Source organism: Bos indicus x Bos taurus, chromosome X (assembly GCF_003369695.1).
Source record: "Bos indicus x Bos taurus breed Angus x Brahman F1 hybrid chromosome X, Bos_hybrid_MaternalHap_v2.0, whole genome shotgun sequence".
In the NCBI taxonomy this organism is placed as follows: Eukaryota; Metazoa; Chordata; class Mammalia; order Artiodactyla; family Bovidae; genus Bos; species Bos indicus x Bos taurus.
In genome coordinates this window covers 89406001-89423840 of record NC_040105.1, presented here as the reverse complement: position 1 = coordinate 89423840, position 17840 = coordinate 89406001, and the positions used below count along the sequence as shown (strand labels likewise).

At 38.0% G+C, this 17840-nt stretch overlaps 1 protein-coding gene across 4 annotated transcripts in view; it reads left to right on the top strand.

Annotated features, from left to right (window-relative positions):
* RNF128 (ring finger protein 128, E3 ubiquitin protein ligase) overlaps window positions 1-17840 on the top strand; it is a 65044-nt gene that overhangs the window by 17167 nt on the left and 30037 nt on the right. For all 4 annotated transcript variants that reach the window (XM_027533323.1, XM_027533325.1, XM_027533324.1 and 1 more), the window contains exon 2: window positions 13347-13594. In XM_027533323.1, coding sequence (XP_027389124.1) covers window positions 13347-13594 — 248 coding nt within the window. The remainder of the gene's footprint in view (window positions 1-13346; window positions 13595-17840) is intronic.

Sequence of the window (17840 nt, the reverse complement as noted above, 5' to 3'; positions counted from 1 at the left end):
CTGGCAATAGCGTATCTTATTATTTTCTTTTCCTCAGTATCAGCACAAATTTAAGGTGGTATAAATACTCAATCTGTTCCAATGCTTCAAGACCTTTTAAGTCCTCTGAACTTCCTCATAAGTGCCCAAACAACCAATCTCCTAGTGAACCAGGATGGCTGACTGGGTTCCAACTTGAACTTGGCATTAAAATGATATCTGTCCAGCTCCTGAATGCAGGTGTGAATCTGTAGTGAACTCAAATCCCAGGATGGAGAGGGATTATTGCAACCATTAGTACTGCTCTGGCTATATGTTGATTTCAGTGGAATCAGCACTGAAGCAGTAACCATCACACTAAACCCAAGATCTGCAGAGTAGGATTAGTATTTAATTTGTTACTTATTATAGATATGTCCTTGCTGTAGGCAGACATGTCTTGAAGATACGCCATTGTTGAATGTAGGGAGGTGATGCATCTTAGACTGTTCACACAATTATCTTTAATGATGAATTTGTTTTCAGATTCAATCAAGATTCAAATTGTCACTAAATATAGCATTCCTAAATTGCATTCATCAAACATTTGACATGTGTTATGTGCCAAGCACTCTGTTAGACATTGTAGTTTCAGTGATGAAAAACCCAGTCCCTAATGTGAAAGAGTCCATAGATTAGTGAATCTCAGGTAAACCAGATAACCTCAAGGAAGTCTGCACTGGACAGTGTAAAACCTGACTATCTATGTAGATGAGTCAGGATCTTATAAAAGGAGGCTGAACTTTATTTTGTAGGTGAATGAAGCTACAGAGCTTTATGGAGTCCAGTTAGGGATCTTTGGCAAAGAACTCTTTAAGAGCCTTTGGCAAAGGAATCGCATGAACATTTTTCCCATTTAGAAAAATTTATCTGGTAGCCATGAGGGGACTGAATTGAAGGACTGAGACTGGTAGCTTGGAAACTAGCTAGCAGGTTGTTACAGTGATTTAGGTGGCACTAGTGCAAGGAGATCCAGCCAGTCCATCCTAAAGGAGATTAGCCCTGGGTGTTCATTGGAGGGACTGATGTTGAAGCTGAAACTCCAATACTTTGGCCACCTGATGCGGAGAACTGACCCATTTGAAAAGACCCTGATACTGGGAAAGATTGAGGGCAGGAGGAGAAGGGGATGACAGAGGATGAGATGGTTGGATGGCATCACCGACACAATGGACATGAGTTTGGGTGGACTCCGGGAGTTGGTGATGGACAGGGAGGCGTGGCGTGCTGCGGTTCATGGGGTCACAAAGAGTCGGACATGACTGAGCGACTGAACTGAACTGAAGTGGTAAAGAACCCACCAGCCGATGCAGGAGATGTAAGAAATGCAAGTTTGATTCCTGGGTCAGGAAGATTGCCTGGAGGAGGGAATGGCAAGCCACTCCAGTGTTCTTGCCTGGACAATCCCATGGACAGAGGACCCTGGTGGGCTATAGTCCATGGGGTTGCAAAGAGTTGGACACAACTGGAGTGACTTAACACAGCACAGTGATTTAGGTGAGACACAATGGTGACAATGGAGCTGTGTTAGAAAAGAAATGGGCCTGTTTCTTATGTGGCTGATTTTCTAACTTCTCTCTGTGAAGTACTTACTGATAAAATAAGTCTATTGGCAAAGTCTTTCTATGCAGAGTCAAGGATTGGTCTTGTTCTGGCTAGAGTGACTGGACCACTGTCTTGAAACTCCTTGGCCATAACATCAGTCAAGTTATAACCAAATTTCAGCCAATATTTCTAAAAGTATGGGTTACAGACTACATGCAGTCAGTGAACCCACAGAACTTGTTAAACTGCAGTTTCCCAAGCCTCACCCCAGACATACTGAATTAGGGAATGGGGCCCAGGGATTTCAATGTTTTAACAAGTCCGGTAATTCTCATGCATGTTAAAGTTTGAGAATCATTGATCTAGTCCCGTAGTTTTCAAAAAATGATCTCGGAGCACTGTTCCCTGAGATTCTTTCAGGGACCCATGAGGTCAAAACTATTTTCACAATACTGTGTAGACATTATTTGCAGAATTCACTGTGTTGACATTTACACGGATGGTTTAAAAGCAGTGGTGGGTAAAAGCTGCTGGCACCTTAGCACCAATCAAGACAGAAGCAGCAAACTATATTGTATACATTCTATGCATTTGCAGTAAAAAGGAAATGCCGGTTTCACTTAGGACTCTTCTTGATGTAACAGTAAGAATAATTTTTTTTTTTTAAATCTCTACACAGCTTTTTTTTTTTGCCTGTTCTGTGTGGTGACAATGGGAAGTAGTTGCAAAGCACTCTCATGACTGAGTTGTGAGCCAAACTAGCTGTTATCTCCAAGCAACTGCTTTTTAATTTGAAATAACTACCGACAAACAATAGTTATGCAGCCTGGGGTATTTGGAAGACCTTTTGTCAAAAATGAACTAAGTGAACCTGTCCTTTGTATGCTAAGTCGCTTCAGTCAAGTCCAACTCTTTGTGACCTTATGGACTGTAGCCTGCCAGGCTCCTCTGCCCATGGGATTCTTCAGGCAAGAGTACTGGAGTGGTTAGCCACCCCCTCCTCCAGGGGATCTTCCTGACCCAGGGATCAAACCTGTGGCTCTTGCAGCTCCTGCATTGCAGGAGATTCTTTACCGCTGAGCCACCAGGGAAGCCCTTTCAAAGAAAAGAAATGACAGCATTTGCTGCTAATGATAAAATTTAAGTGTTCAAGCAAAAATTAGGATTTTGGAAAACTTTTACCTACCACATGAGCTTGACAGTTTCTAAGACTTAGACTTTTCCAGTGAAAATTGTAGCAATATTAACAACCATGATTTTTTTTTTATATTGTATAATCTTGAAATGAGTCATCATTTTTAAAATCTGCATAATTCAGTGAATCAGTACTCTCCAGACGACCAATGCATGGTGTCACAAAACCATGCATAGATACAGGATCCATTCAATATATTAGATCAATGGATTTTCATTTAGCTAAGTAGAAACAATTGATTGATAGGATTTCAAATTCTCCCTTGCACCTAATATTTAAGAAACTACCACTTATTGAGTTTTGTTGTAACATAAAAGAAGAATATGTACAATTATTTGAAAATGCTATTAAAACACTCTTCAATCTTCTGATTACATATTTGTGTGAGTACAGATTTACCTTTATATATTTCAACCAGAAAAACAGATCACAGGTCTAATGCAGAAGCAGGTATGAAGATCCAACTGTCTTCTATTGTCTGACATTAAAGAGGTTTGCACAAATGACAATGCCACTCATGACATTTTTAAAAAAAATAGTTATTTTTAATAAAAATGTTAATTACATTAATATATATTTATAGCTGTTATATATGAATGAATAAATATTTCTAAAATTCCTGTTAATTTCTAATCTGGTTAATATGAATAGAAATCTACATAAACAAAAGTTCTTTGGAGAGTTTAAAGAAATCCTAAATCCAGAAATTTAGAGAAATGCTGACCTAGCCCTTGTGTTCTTAACAATGTGCTAAACATTACCACTTGTGGAAATCAGAATAGGCCTGGCAGGACTAGGTTTTTTTAATAAGAATCCTAAAAATTGTTTACCTGTGAATATGGTATCAGAAAATTATGCATCTGTTACCTTTTGAACAGTATTGTTTCTAATTTTCTAGTGCCTTTAATATGCTATTTCCTGAAAGTTCCAGCTGCCTGAAAATTTTTGATGCCATATCAAATCTGTCACCTATTCTCTAAAGTATTATTACCTTCAAAATCTTACAGCAGAAGTACTTGGGGATACAGGGTAGAAAGAAAGTCAACTTGTTGAACTACCCATGGCTGTGTGCCTCTGTTTCACTTGTTGGCTTAAAAGGATGATAATAATAAAAGGTGATTTTGGTTATCTTCACTGCCACCGCCCTTCCCTCAAAAAGATGATTTGTAACAGTGCAAAAAGTAAAGAACCATGGCTTTAACAGGCAACCTGTACTAAAACCTGTTTCATGTTCTGCAATAGACTAGAATTTACCTAAAGGCAAGTTAGGAGCGTCCGTCTGTCCTAAGTCACTTCAGTCATGACCGACTCTTTGCGACCCTATGGATTATAGCCCGCCAGGCTCCTCTGTCCATGGGATTCTCCAGGCAAGAATACTGGAGTGGGTTGCCATGCCCTCCTCCAGGGGATCTTCCTGATCTAGGGAGCAAACTAGTGCCTCCCTGCATTCCTGCAAGAACTTCTGCGGTTCCTGCATTTCAAGTGAATTCTTTACCTCTAAGCCACCACGGAAGCCCCACAACACATTAAAGGGATGTGCAGTACTGGTTTGTCTGGTTCCCAGTAAACCACAGACATATATTTCCAGATACTTTTAAGAAAGCACTTGTATATTTGTTTGTTGAGGTGCAATGATAAAAACTAAAATTTTAATTGAGAGCTGCTATGAAGCAGTCAATTGAAGAAACTAAATTTGGTTTGTTGGTAACTGGTAGTAACCAGAAGTGAGCAAAAAACAAGTCGTCACAAAACAGGAATTTGCATAAAGAGAGGTTAGTTTGGCTTAAAAGTTTAGATAATTTTTTTTACTCATTTAAAAAAAAAATCCACTTAGGACTGCTTGGTTTGGGGAGCTTTGGTATCCCTCTTTGAAGTACATTGACCTTCCCCAGTTGTCCAAAGAGTTTGGGCTATAGGGAAGGAAACTGAGCCTTTAAAAGCTACTTGGTGAGGACTTCCCTGGTGGTGCAGTAGTTGAGACTGTGCTTCCACTGCAGGGGTGCGTGTTCAAGCCCTGGTTAGTGAACTAAGGTCCCAAATGCCATGGTGGTGTGGGCCAAAAAAAAAGCTACTGTAGACAAATGAATATTTAAGAAGTTCATGTGAATTGGTTCCAGATTTTCTAAAGGAGGAAATGTTTGTTAGAAAATTGTGTTGAAATTCACCACACCTAGATCTTGTTCATTCCATATACAAGTGAATTCAGAAGTGTTGACCCCATTAGTATCATCAGAATGAATGTGAGCTTAGTTTTTTAAGAGCTACTTTGGCTTTCAGTTGCCTTTATTATTTGTAAGTCACTCATTGTGAAGATTTTTTTCTAATATTAAAAGTGAAAAACTGGTTGAAGGAGATATTAGAACAGCTTTCCTCACCTCCTTGTATTTTGTGTTTGAATGCCAAGATGCTGTAAGTATGTCATCATTATGCTTAGGATATTTCATATTTTATAAAATATTTTAGAGTTCATTTTACATTTTGACATGTTAATATTAAAATGTGTGAGGAAAAGATCCTGAAGCACAGAGCTCACTACATAGTTTGCATTTGACAAATAATTTATTCAATGAATTTGTCTGTGTTCACAAATAAATAAGATTAGACCCAGACCATAATATTATTGGAGATATTGGAGAAGAAAATGACACCCCACTCTAGTATTCTTGCCTGGAGAATCCCATGGACAGAGGAGCCTGGTGGGTTACAGTCCATGGAGTCACAAAGAGTCGGAGACGACTGAGGCAAATGAAGCAAGCATAATATCACCGGGCTTCCCTAGTGGTGCACGGGTAAAGAATCCTGTCAATGCAGGAGATGTGGGTTCAATCCCTGGGTTGGGAAGATCCCCTGGAGAAGGGAATGGCTACCCACTCCAGTGTTCTTGCCTGGGAGATCCCATGGACAGAGGAGCCTTGCAAGCTACAGTCCATGGGGCCACAAAAGTGTCAAACATGACTTAGTGACTAAACAACAACAATAATTTTGTTAGTTTTTTGAAAGAAATGAATGAGATTGGTCACCAGCAGGATCCTAATGTCAGATTTCTATATATTATGAATAATAACCATGAAGTGTTTTTTGCCAGTAGTGATGAGGATGCTAATTATAATTGAATGATGTTTTAATTGAATGATATTCAGTAACAGTAGTAAGAGTTGCTACAGCCTATTTTATTACGTTTGTTCCCAAGATAAGCACATACCAAAACCTTTAGTCATTGTTTTTTTCCTCAATCTTTAAACTTTTTATTTTGTGTTGGGGTGTGGCCAATTAACACTAGTAGTAAAGGATGCACCTGCAAGTATAAGAGACTTGGGTTTGAGATGCTGGTTCGATCCCTAAGTTGGGAAGATTCCTTGGAGTAGGAAATGGCAACCTACTCCAGTATTCTTGCCTGGAAAATTCCATGGACAGAGGGGCTTAGCAGGCTAAAGTCCATGGAGTCGCAAAGGGTCGGACATGACTGAGCACACACACACATATAGCCAGTTAACAATGTTATGGTAGTTTTAGGTGAACAGCGAAGGGACTCAGCCATACATATACATGTATCCATTATTCATTGTTGAACATTTGAGATTAGAGTCTAAATTTCCTCTTATGCTAAATTATCGTCTATTCCTAATCTGTCTCTTCTCCCAAAGTACCCTAGATAGCAGAGTGAAAATGTGGGAAACTTGAGCCGCATCATGTTATCAATGGTTTTTAAGTGGGAAGTTCAAGGATTCCCTATAGAATTGATTAACTGCTACATTTTGTCTATCAAGGTAAGTGTCGAAGTTCTGCTGGACCCGGGAACGTGTATTTAAGCAACAAGGGTTCAGATTAGCTATTCTTGACCATTAAATTGTCAACTATAAAGTGATGTTAACACACTAGAATTGTAAACATGACAGCTTTTCCTTTTTGCTTTTCAACTCTGAAAATTTATCAGAGACAAAGCATTAAAATTTATAAATAAGTCCTTGAAACAAAGTGTAGATTTAAAGAGATTTAAATCCTGAAATGACAGCTATTCTGTGATCAGTGTTTATGCCATTAACGTTTGTTCTCCAATTAATGATCAGTTTTCTTCATATGACACTTTTAGTCTATTAAAGATTTATCTTTTGGCAGGGAAGAGGTGCGATGATTTTTGGAAAAACAATGAAATTAATAAATAGCTGGTTTGAAAATTCCATAAAGGTAGCAGAAGAAAGTTGTCTTATTCCTTTGCCAGAATTGATTTTAGAAGCTTTAGTACAGCCCTGTCTCCTTAAGGCAAAATCTGCAACCCAGTGGTGTGATTCCCACTTCAAAGTTATTTTTGCCACATTATACTTATTCCCTCCCTCAAACTCTAGTCCATTTCTGGTTTCCAATTTTTAAATAAAGAGTTCTACTAAGTTCAGAAATTTCAAAACAAGTATAGTTTGTGATATTACAAATTACTGGACATTGAAAGAAAATAGTCTTTTTTATGTAGGAAGCAATTCTACTAACCCAGTATCAGTTCAGAATGTGGTTTGGAAATTATTGTTTTCTACTACTGTCCATGAAAATGGATATGTACAATTCATTTTTCAGGCTTAGTTCATATTCCTAATGGTGAAAGGCTAATATACAGGAGACATCTGCAAATGCCTAGAGGGCAAGGACTATATTTTATTCCTTTCTGTGGCCCCAAGGCCTAAATACTTCAATATACTTAATGAGTTTTGAGGTATTGTCTTCTGTATAAGTGATCCACAAGAAGATTAACTGAACCATAGCCTTGATCTTTTTAACACTATGTTGTAATTAGCTGAGCTCTGCAACCCGTATTTGGCTTCCTAGGCTTGGTCCTTTCCAAAGGAGACAGTTGTTATAGCAAAGTTGTTGGATAGAAAAGTGGAACACTTGACAACTTGTTTAACAATATGTATTAGTGCACTAACATTGGTTTTAAAGATCAACTGTAAGAATGGTTTTAAGGAAATAACAATAATATTAAAGATTGTGGTAAAAATATTTGCATGTAATATGTTATTGCACTACTATGAGAGAATAAACTGATATGCAAAATTCTACAGCATGAGGAACATAGATTCAATGACATAGGTTAGTAATAAATGACTAACTTTTTATACAGAATATGCTGTGTGAGACCTTAAAAAATCACTTACAAAGTTATTAATTTTAATTTGAGAGGTTTAGAATCAGCTGACGCATAATAGCAGCCTCCCGAATCTCCAATATTTTAAAGACAAGAAGAAAGCTTAAGGGAGAAAAAGACTTGGCATGCCTGCTGTGGCAAGACACACACAGACTCACTCACATGCCCCAGTCAGAAAAAGGTGTTTTTTTTTTTCTTTTCCACAAAAAGAAGTCTGACTGTTCTTCTTTGAAGTTTTGGGGTATATATTCTTTGGGTTTAACAGAGTAGCAAGTAGAAAAACAAATTTAACTTGGCTGTACATGAACTTTGACTGACTTTTTAAAGTAAGTATGAAAAAGTGAAAAGAATAAGCAAAGTATTAATAATTTTGTTATAATTGTATTCTACATATATTTAAGTTTTGACTCTATAATGTCCAGTGGTGCACTGGAGTTTTCTGACTCAGCCAATTGTACCCATATTTTCCTAACTCCACATTTTTATGGCCATTGTTGTTTGTTGTTTAGTCAATAAGTCATGTCTGATTCTTTTGTGACCTCATGGGCCGTAGCCCATCAGGTTCCTCTGTCCGTGGGATTTCCCAGGCAAGAATACTGGAGTAGTTTGCCATTTCCTTCTCCAGGGGATCTTCTTGACCCAGGGATTGAACCTGCGTGTTCTGCTTGGCAGGCAGATTCCTTACCACTGGAGCCACCAGGGAAGCCAGTTATATGGCCATGGGAGTAATATTTATGACATGGAAATTGGCACACACTACAAATCAAGGCTTCTTCCATCTCCCTTAAGAGCCAGTCGTTAAATCTTACCACTGCCTCCTCCAATGTACCTATTTAATTTTCGTTTTTTACTGTCAAATAATAGCTTTAGGTTTCACTGAAGATAGAGAACTGATATAGAATGAAGAGCAGAGGCACTGAAGCCAAACTGCCTGGGTTCAGATACCAGTTCTGCATGTATTAGCTTGTGTTATCCTAGGCAAGTTAGTCTTCTCTCTAAAGGGATAATAGCAATGCCTATCTTGTAGGGTTGATAAAAGGATTAAATATGTTAATACAGGTAAAACACTTAGAATAAGGTCTAGTTTATAGATCTTATCTGGCAACTTTAATTATCCAGAAAGCAGCCAGGATTCAGGAAGTAAACAAAAATATCACTGAGCAACCAATCTAAATATCAGAGGGTACTTGCCCCGAACCCCTCAAGTTCTCTCTGGAAGCCTGTTTTACTCTTTGCTTAGATCCAAGCTTGACTGACTTTTCAGAGCTGACAGTAGATTAGAGGTATAAAATTAGAAAGAGTGAAAAACACAAGCTCTCTCCCCCAAAGAAAATTACCCAAAGTGAGAGCTCATAAATGAGTCAGACTGGATGATCTCTAAGGTTGATTCTAGCTCTCCAAATCTGTGACTTTGCTGGAAAATCACAACAGTTTAGGGACAAATAACCTAACTACAATATTAAATAATGGTTTTCAAAGATGATCCACTATCAATAGTAAATCATAATCAGTATATCCTAGTTAGGAAAGTAGGGCAGTATGAATGGCTTTTTAAAATGTCCATTCAAAATTGTTGAAATTAAGTATTTGTATGAAACTTTTTTGTTGAACTTGGGAATTTGGCTTATATGGAATACCTAATTCCCTGACAATACTAGATAAAGGAGAGTGTTGCTATAGTTAACTAAAAGACAGAGGGAGTATGGCATGCCAATTGAAATGCAAAAGAAAATGAAGTACTAGCTAAAAGCTAAAAGCCAAGTGACAGGGGAACAAAGAGGAAATATTTACATTCTCACTTGGAACTTGTGGGGGAGGAATAGCATAGAAGACAACATTTGAACTGGGAGTTAAGTAATACATAGGCAGAGAAGGGAGGAGGAGTGTCAGCAGATGGAGGACATTTTAGGCTGAGAGAACAGAATGAACAAAAGGAAACTTATGAAAAGTGAACGCTACTAGCTGATCCTATGTGACTGGATGGATCCAAGTGTTCATGAGATACGGTTGTAGTGGAGATACATCAAACTGGAAAAGTTGGTTTGGGACCAGATCATATAAGGCTTTAAATACTAAGCCAAGAAGTCAAAAATTTAATGAGTAATAAGGAGGCACTAAAGATTTTTGAGCAGGGAAGAGTCATGATCCAACTACATAATGGCGAAAGTCAACCAGGAATGTAAACACTGATGAAACTTTAAGGGAAGGGGGAAATTTGGAGTTAAGAGTGACCAGTTAGGTTACTGAAGTAGTTCAGTCAAAGAAATTATGAGGGCCTATTATATAGGCAACAGGAATGGAATGGAGGTTCTGAAAATGAGAGATGCTAAGGAAATTTTATCTATTGCACACATGCATGTTCAATCGCTAAGTCGTGTCTGACTCTGAGACCCTGTGGACTGTAGGCTGCCAGGCTCCTGTGTCTATGGGATTTCCCAGGCAAGAATACTGGAGTCTGTTGCCATTTCCTCCTCCAGGGGATCTTCCTGACCCAGGGGTTGAACCTGTGGCTCCTACCTCATCTCCTGCATTGCAGACTAATTCTTGACTGCTGAGCCACCCAGGAAGCCCGTATTATCTATTGGGCTGGCCAAAATGTTAATTTGGGTTTTTCCGTATGATGTTATGGAAAAACCGAAGGGAACTTTTTAGCCAACCCAGTACATGACTGACTAGGTTAGCAGGGCGTATTCAAATGTGATTCTGGTGTCACTAAACCTGGTGACCAGTGGGTTGTGATGCCATTAACTGTAACCAGGAACAGTGGAAGAGGAGCAGTTTTTAAATAGTTTCAAGGGTGTAGAGACTAGGAGATGTATAATAATGTTTAGAAATAGGACTTTTATATGATTAGAAAGCTAATTCAATAGATAGTTGTACTACATATAGCATATATGAATATGAATTGGGGTGATTGAAGCACAGCATTGTTCCTTATGTGTAGACAATGTACATTTCTTGACTCTCCTCATTTTTTAATCTCCATTTGACCACAAAGGCCAGTATATTCCTGAGCATCCACCCCTGCCACCCACCCCATATCTTCTAAAAGAATGAAAATGTACTTCTATTAGTAAAAAACATTTAGAAAGACATCTGTGATTTAAAAAGAAGTCTTTAGAAATATCATATATTCCTAAACCTCATTTTTAGAATGATCTATACAAATATTATACATTTTACAGTATCAGAAAGTGAATGCTATAGTTAATCAAAACTTTATAACCAGAAGCTTTCCTGAGAGATAGCTTGTAGAGAAAAGCCAAAAAATTACAAAATAGAATTGAAATAATTTCTGTGCTTTTAGTGCCAGGGCTAGAAACTTAAAGCTCCCAAATAAAGAGGAAAATCTGCCTCTCTCTTGCAAAATAGCCAGTTATTTAGGACCATTTGCATTATATACTGATAGAGGAAAGAGATACAACAGAAGACATTTTAGCCTCCTTTACTTCCTGCCGCTTTTGAAATTTTACTCATGTTAAGAGAGGAGAAAGTGAGTCTTCAGTGTTACCAAACTAAGTAATGGCAAATGAGTCAGCAGTAATATAAAAGGGTTTAACTGAATGGCTATCCTGTGGTAAAATAATGTCTTTGGGAACTTCAAGGATCTCTAATACCCTATGAATATATTTTTTGAGTTAGTAACTTCAAGTGAGGGGAGAATCTTGATCTTTTGTAGACTTTGGCCACTGGGGGCCATAAATTTAGGAGATTACTTAGGTAATAATTCTGCTATAGACATTGCCATTTGAGGTTTGTACTCTTGATCATTGAAAGTGTGAATAGCAAAGAACTCTAACCTTTTCCTAAACATTACTGGTCTCAGGTCATTTAAACTAGAAGGAATATAAACCATGATAAGCATTGGACTGGTAAGAGTAATATTCTCACACCATTGGGAAAGATTGGGAAAGATAATGTCTGTCCTTTATTTTTATCACAAGATTTATAAAGTTGGTAAAGTGGGAGATGTTACAGAGATTTAGTCTTTTAGACTAAGACTTATAAACTATTAGACTAAGTAAAAAGTCGCCAGTCCAGGTTTGATGCAGGATACTGGATGCTTGGGGCTGGTGCACTGGGACGACCCAGAGGGATGGTATGGGGAGGGAGGAGGGAGGAGGGTTCAGGATGGGGAACACATGTATACCTGTGGCAGATTCATTTTGATATATGGCAAAACCAGTACAGTATTGTAAAGTTAAAAAATAAAATAAAAAAAGTTAAGTCTAATTTCAGACTTGACTTTAGTTGGAGTTGAATGGAAACACATTTCTATCAGTTGTACATGTTACATTCATTGCTAACCTGATTGCTGCTGCAGTAGCTGCTAAGTCGCTTCAGTCGTGTCCGACTCTGTGTGACCCCATAGACGGCAGCCCACCAGGCTCCTCCATCCCTGGGATTCTCCAGGCAAGAACACTGGAGTGGGTTGCCATTACCTTCTCCAATGCATGAAAGTCAAAAGTGAAAGTGAAGTCGCTCAGTCATGTCCGACTCTTCGCAACCCCATGGACTGCAGCCTACCAGGCTCCTCCGTCCATGGGATTTTCCAGGCAAGAGTACTGGAGTGGGTTGCCATTGCCATCTCCAGCTAACCTGATTAGGTCTATGCAAAACCTTAGGGCACCTTGGACAAATTTCATATTGCTTTTGAGGATATAGAAAAATGGCACATGGACATATATATACACACACACACACACACACATATACAGTATATATATATATATATATATATGTTTGTGTGTGTATATATATATATATATATATATATATAGGTTGTCCATTTGGGCTGTAATCATTATCACAAATTATTCTGATATATATATCCTTATACATTTTATTTTTCTTTATTTTTTTGACTGTGTTACATGTGGGATGTGGAATCTTAGTTCCCCAACCAGGAATCAAACCCATGCCCCCAGAAGTGGAAGTGTGGAGTCTTAACCACTGGATCTCAAGGGAAGTCCCTTCCTTATACATTTTAGTAGCAGGCTCATGAGATAGTCTATCACTTTATAAATTCAGAAATATACAGTTAAATTTTTCGTTTTTCCCAAATCTCAGATTCTCTAGGAGAATTCCCTACTCTCCAGGTGACTACTTTAAGAAAACCTTCATGTAAGAGGCAAATTGGGCCCCAAACCTGATACTTTTGAATTATATGTAGCAAACCTGAGAAGGGGGGAGGTATTTATTATATATTAGTATCATGGCTTCCTTACTAAACTATGAGTTCCTTAAGGTCAGTAACCAAGTCTCAGTATGCTTATATTCCCTGTAACTTACGTGTACATATGCGCCCAATAAATGTTAATTGAATGAAGGATTGTCCTTCCTTTGTCTCATTGAGTGTCCTTTAAAATCATTTTAGCAATTGGATTTTTATACTAAGAAAAATTTTATACTTTAGCTTTACCAAACTAAAACTGAATTCCTTTTCTTTTACAGGTGCAGGAGACATTGTTGCAATCATGATTGGCAATCTGAAAGGCACCAAAATTCTACAATCTATTCAAAGAGGCATACAAGTAACAATGGTCATTGAAGTAGGGAAAAAACATGGTCCTTGGGTGAATCACTATTCGATTTTTTTTGTTTCTGTGTCCTTTTTCATTATTACGGCGGCAACTGTGGGCTATTTTATCTTTTATTCTGCTCGAAGATTACGGAATGCAAGAGCTCAAAGCAGAAAGCAGGTTTGTAATGATCCTTTCTTCCAATTTAAAAATATTTTACTGTTTTAATTGTAGATTCAGTATCATTCATTTTAATATGCTTCCCTTGCTGGACAATGATCCATGCGTGTATTTTGTGAAAACTGGTAGATTTTAAAAGTATGTCAGTATCTGTACTCTCAGATCTTTTATTTTCTGAAACTGGTCTAAGGCCTTAATCCTACTGGGTTAAATCTTCTAATACTTTATTAGAGAGCACAGCAAGCATTTAAGTATATATGGGTATAAATACATATGTCCTTTTGCACATTTTTCTAAATGACAAAAGCATTTCATATGCAATATAGAAAATTTAGAAACTAGAAAGTATGAGGTGGTGGTTTAGTCACTAAGTCGTGTCCCACTCTTGAGACCCCGTGGACTGCAGCCTGCCAGGCTCCTCTACCTATCCATGGAATTCTCCAGGCAAGAATACCAGAGGGGGTTGCCATTTGCTTCTCCTATGTGCCTATGCCTGTGTTCATTTGCATTTGGGGGCAGGGCTGGGAAGAGAGACTAGGCTGAATATTATGAGTAGGCAAATGTAAAGATCTAATTGTTCACAATATAGTACTTGATTCCAAACAGAGTGACAGAGTCATAATTTCTCCCAGATATTAACAATTGGTATATAAACAAGTACAGAGTATAGAAATAATAGAACAAAAATACTGAAGTATCATTGAACAGGGAAGTACCTGTTTGTCTAATGTTGATCCTACTACCTTTAAACTGCCCCTCATCCCTCTGTTATCCTCACTTCTCTTCCTTACTCAACTTAACTTCCATAGCCATTCCCATGCATGTATCTTCAGTTTCCTTGGCCCTTCTCTCTCTTTGTTATACTTGCTGTCAAAACCCAATCCTGATTATATCCTACTTCCCACCTGTTCTGTGCCTGTTCTTTGCTTAGCTGAAGTAGCAGAAAAACATTAGCATCTCTGCAACTGGCTAATCTCACTTTAAATTTGTGACCACAAACTCAGAGTGAGTTTGCTTAATGCTGCCCAACAATCATACCATCTTTTCTTAGCCATTTCTTCTTCTTTCATAGATGACTAATCATACACATTCCTTTCTCTTCAAACCTCTAGTACTTACCTCCAGTTTTACTCTCAACTTGTATTTTGGGTCTTATTCCACTGAGAAAATTGAAGTAATCAAGAGTACTTCCACAAGCTTCTACCACATTTCTGCATCTGTGTCTATACCCGCTATCCTCCGCTTTGTCTTCTGTTACTGTAGACACCCAAACATACTAGTAATTGCTTCCATTTTCAAAAGAACTTCTTTTGACCCCAGGCCAGAAAACTTGGGAGTTAATTCTTTATTTTTCTCTTTCTCTCACTTCCTGTATAACCTCTATCAGTAAGTCCTTTGTTTCTACCTTCATTGTATATCCAGGATCTGATTACTTCTTAGCACTTCCTTTACTTCCACTCTGATCCACACCACAATCATTTCTTAACCTCTTCTCCCTCTCAAGAATTCTAAACACAACAGCAAAGCTGTGTACCACTTCTCCAGAATGTTCACTAGGAATTTAAGGCTTTCAGCTGATCACATAGTGGGGGGCAAGATTATATTTTATATGTACTTAAAAGTTTCTCCAAAGACAGATTCTGACCATTTCATGCACTTTTTCTCCAATAAGCAAAGATGAACCCAATTTATTTGAGAGTGGGGGAGCAGTGAGGATTTCTAGACGGCAAGAAAATAAGCTTAGGAATAGGTGAAAAATTAAAATCTTATTATAAAAACTTTGTAAAGATTTAGACACCAGCATATGGTAAGGAGTGATGATTATCTCAATGTTTAAAGTTAACTGACTTCTGTACTTCTCTTTAAAGAAGCAGCTTATCACATTGGTGGCAGGTTCAGCCTGTTACTAGCTGTGGTCAAAAGGATGTTTAAAATTCCTGTGCCAGACGATTCAGTAGTCTCACACTGTGTTAATATTTGACATTTGTATATTGTGCTGGTTTTTATCTCTGAGACTGGAAAGAAATTGGTGTCCAGTGTAATGAACTATTCAAAGGTTATAGTTACAATAAGAAGAGTGTTTGGTTTGTGAATGTTCATGGTGAGGTATGTATTTCTGTTCTTCAAGTGCTATGTGAAGTCTGTTAACATGGCATTAAACCCCATAAGCAAATAATATAGTTCATAGAGAACTACCTGGTATTGCACAAGCTACATTGATATTTAACTCTGATCTCATCACTGGTTTAAGTAATTTTCATAGTTTTATTTCTTAGAAAAGTTAACTTCTGTACAAATAGTTAAGAATAGCATTAAAACTTCTCACCTTTTAGAGAAGGCTTTGAGAGGGCATCTTTCACTATTTAATGGGCTGTATCTGATTATTCTTTGGTGACTAAAAGATTAAATATATGAGACTGATGATCCCTTCTGCTTGTATATACTTGAGAGTGCTGAAATGTCATTTACATGTTATTTAATTTTCATAACTTCCTATGTTTAAGATGTAGAGCTTGATGCATATGATAGTTATAACTATCACGAAATATTTGACTACCTTATCTCCACTTCACTGGTCGAAATGGTGCTGAAACTGAGCTATAAAAATTTACCTTCATTAGAACATTAGGAATTCATTAAATTATTTGGGTATGTCTTCCCTCTGAACCATTTTGACACATAGCAGATAATGTGAGGCAAATCGATAAATGTATAACCATAAATTTGATGACCAAAATGCCAAAGTATAATGGACAGCATGTAGTGGTTGTATGCCTGACAAGCCATAGTATGCTGTGTAAGAACACACATTATCCCTGGTTTTGTGGATGGAAAGCTTTTAAACAAGATGAAAAGTGTCAATGGGTTGTGAATGAAAATAACATATTAGGCATTATATAGTGGATTCAGGGAGAAGGCAGTGGCACCCCACTCCAGTACTCTTGCCTGGAAAATCCCATGGATGGAGGAGCCTGGTGGGCTGCAGTCCATGGAGTCGCGAAGAGGCAGACCCTGAGCGACTTCCCTTTCACTTTTCACTTTCATGCATTGGAGAAGGAAATGGCAAGCCACTCCATTGTTCTTGCCTGGAGAATCCCAGGCACAGAGGAGCCTAATGGTCTGCCATCTATGGGATCGCACAGTTGGACACGACTGAAGTGAGTTAGCAGCAGCAGCAGCAGCAGGTGGATTCATGTTTTCACCGGGGACTACCCTAACCGAAGACAAGAAAGAGTATGGAAAACCTTATGGCATGCGCAGACTAAACTGAATTTGGGAGTGACCACTATACACATGACTCTGGCATGGGACACCCTGCATTTTGGGGATACAGTGCATGTACCTTAACCTTATTCAAGCAATCAATACTCAATGGAAACAAGATACATGTTGGGTTAAACATCGGCCAGTGAAACCAAAGAGGGCTCTAGGTGAAATAGAAGCTGGCCTTGGTGTAATGGAACAAGCTGAATTCACTTTTAGTGAAAAGTGTCTTTCAGAAGAAAAGAAATTACTCTGACATAGACAGATTTGTAGGAATCATCTTCCAAGAGCGAATAAAAGAATGGGAATCTACTTGGAAAGATGATAAAGACTGGGTAATAAGGTCACACAGAGCCAATAATACTGCTAGAGAATGCTAGCATTCAGCACTGGGAAAGAGCATGTACTCTGACACAACAGGGTCTGTTAACTATTTTACTTCGAATGGAGATCCAAGTAGTCATGGGGTAATGGCTTTTCATTTTTACTTATGGAAGTTGAAGAGCATCTTTGAGACACATGCAGATCCTCAAACTTATGGAAATTTTCTGAGTGAAATTGTAACTTACATTATTGATCTCTGACTTTTACAAAAGGATGGACCAATGAGATGAGGTATAGGAATAATGCTGAATGATGCACATGTTTTCCCCATGGAAGGGAGATGGTCTTGCTGCACAACAGTCAGTGGGAAAACTGTATAATAGTGTGACTTGAAACAAATGATGGGCTTTGTCCTCAGCTAACATGGAACCTAGAAATGACATCACCGCTGGTGATAACACTTGTCCATGATATCTGATATGTGGGCAAAGAACAATTATTCTAGGAAGATTTAATAAACACTTCTGTGATACTTCCCCATTTCTTTTGTAACCAAATGAAACCTGGTTACATCAAATATTGTGATGGTGTGATACTGGTATTGTTGGTAAGATTCAGCTGCCTTATATAAACAAATTTTATGATAATCAAATGTATT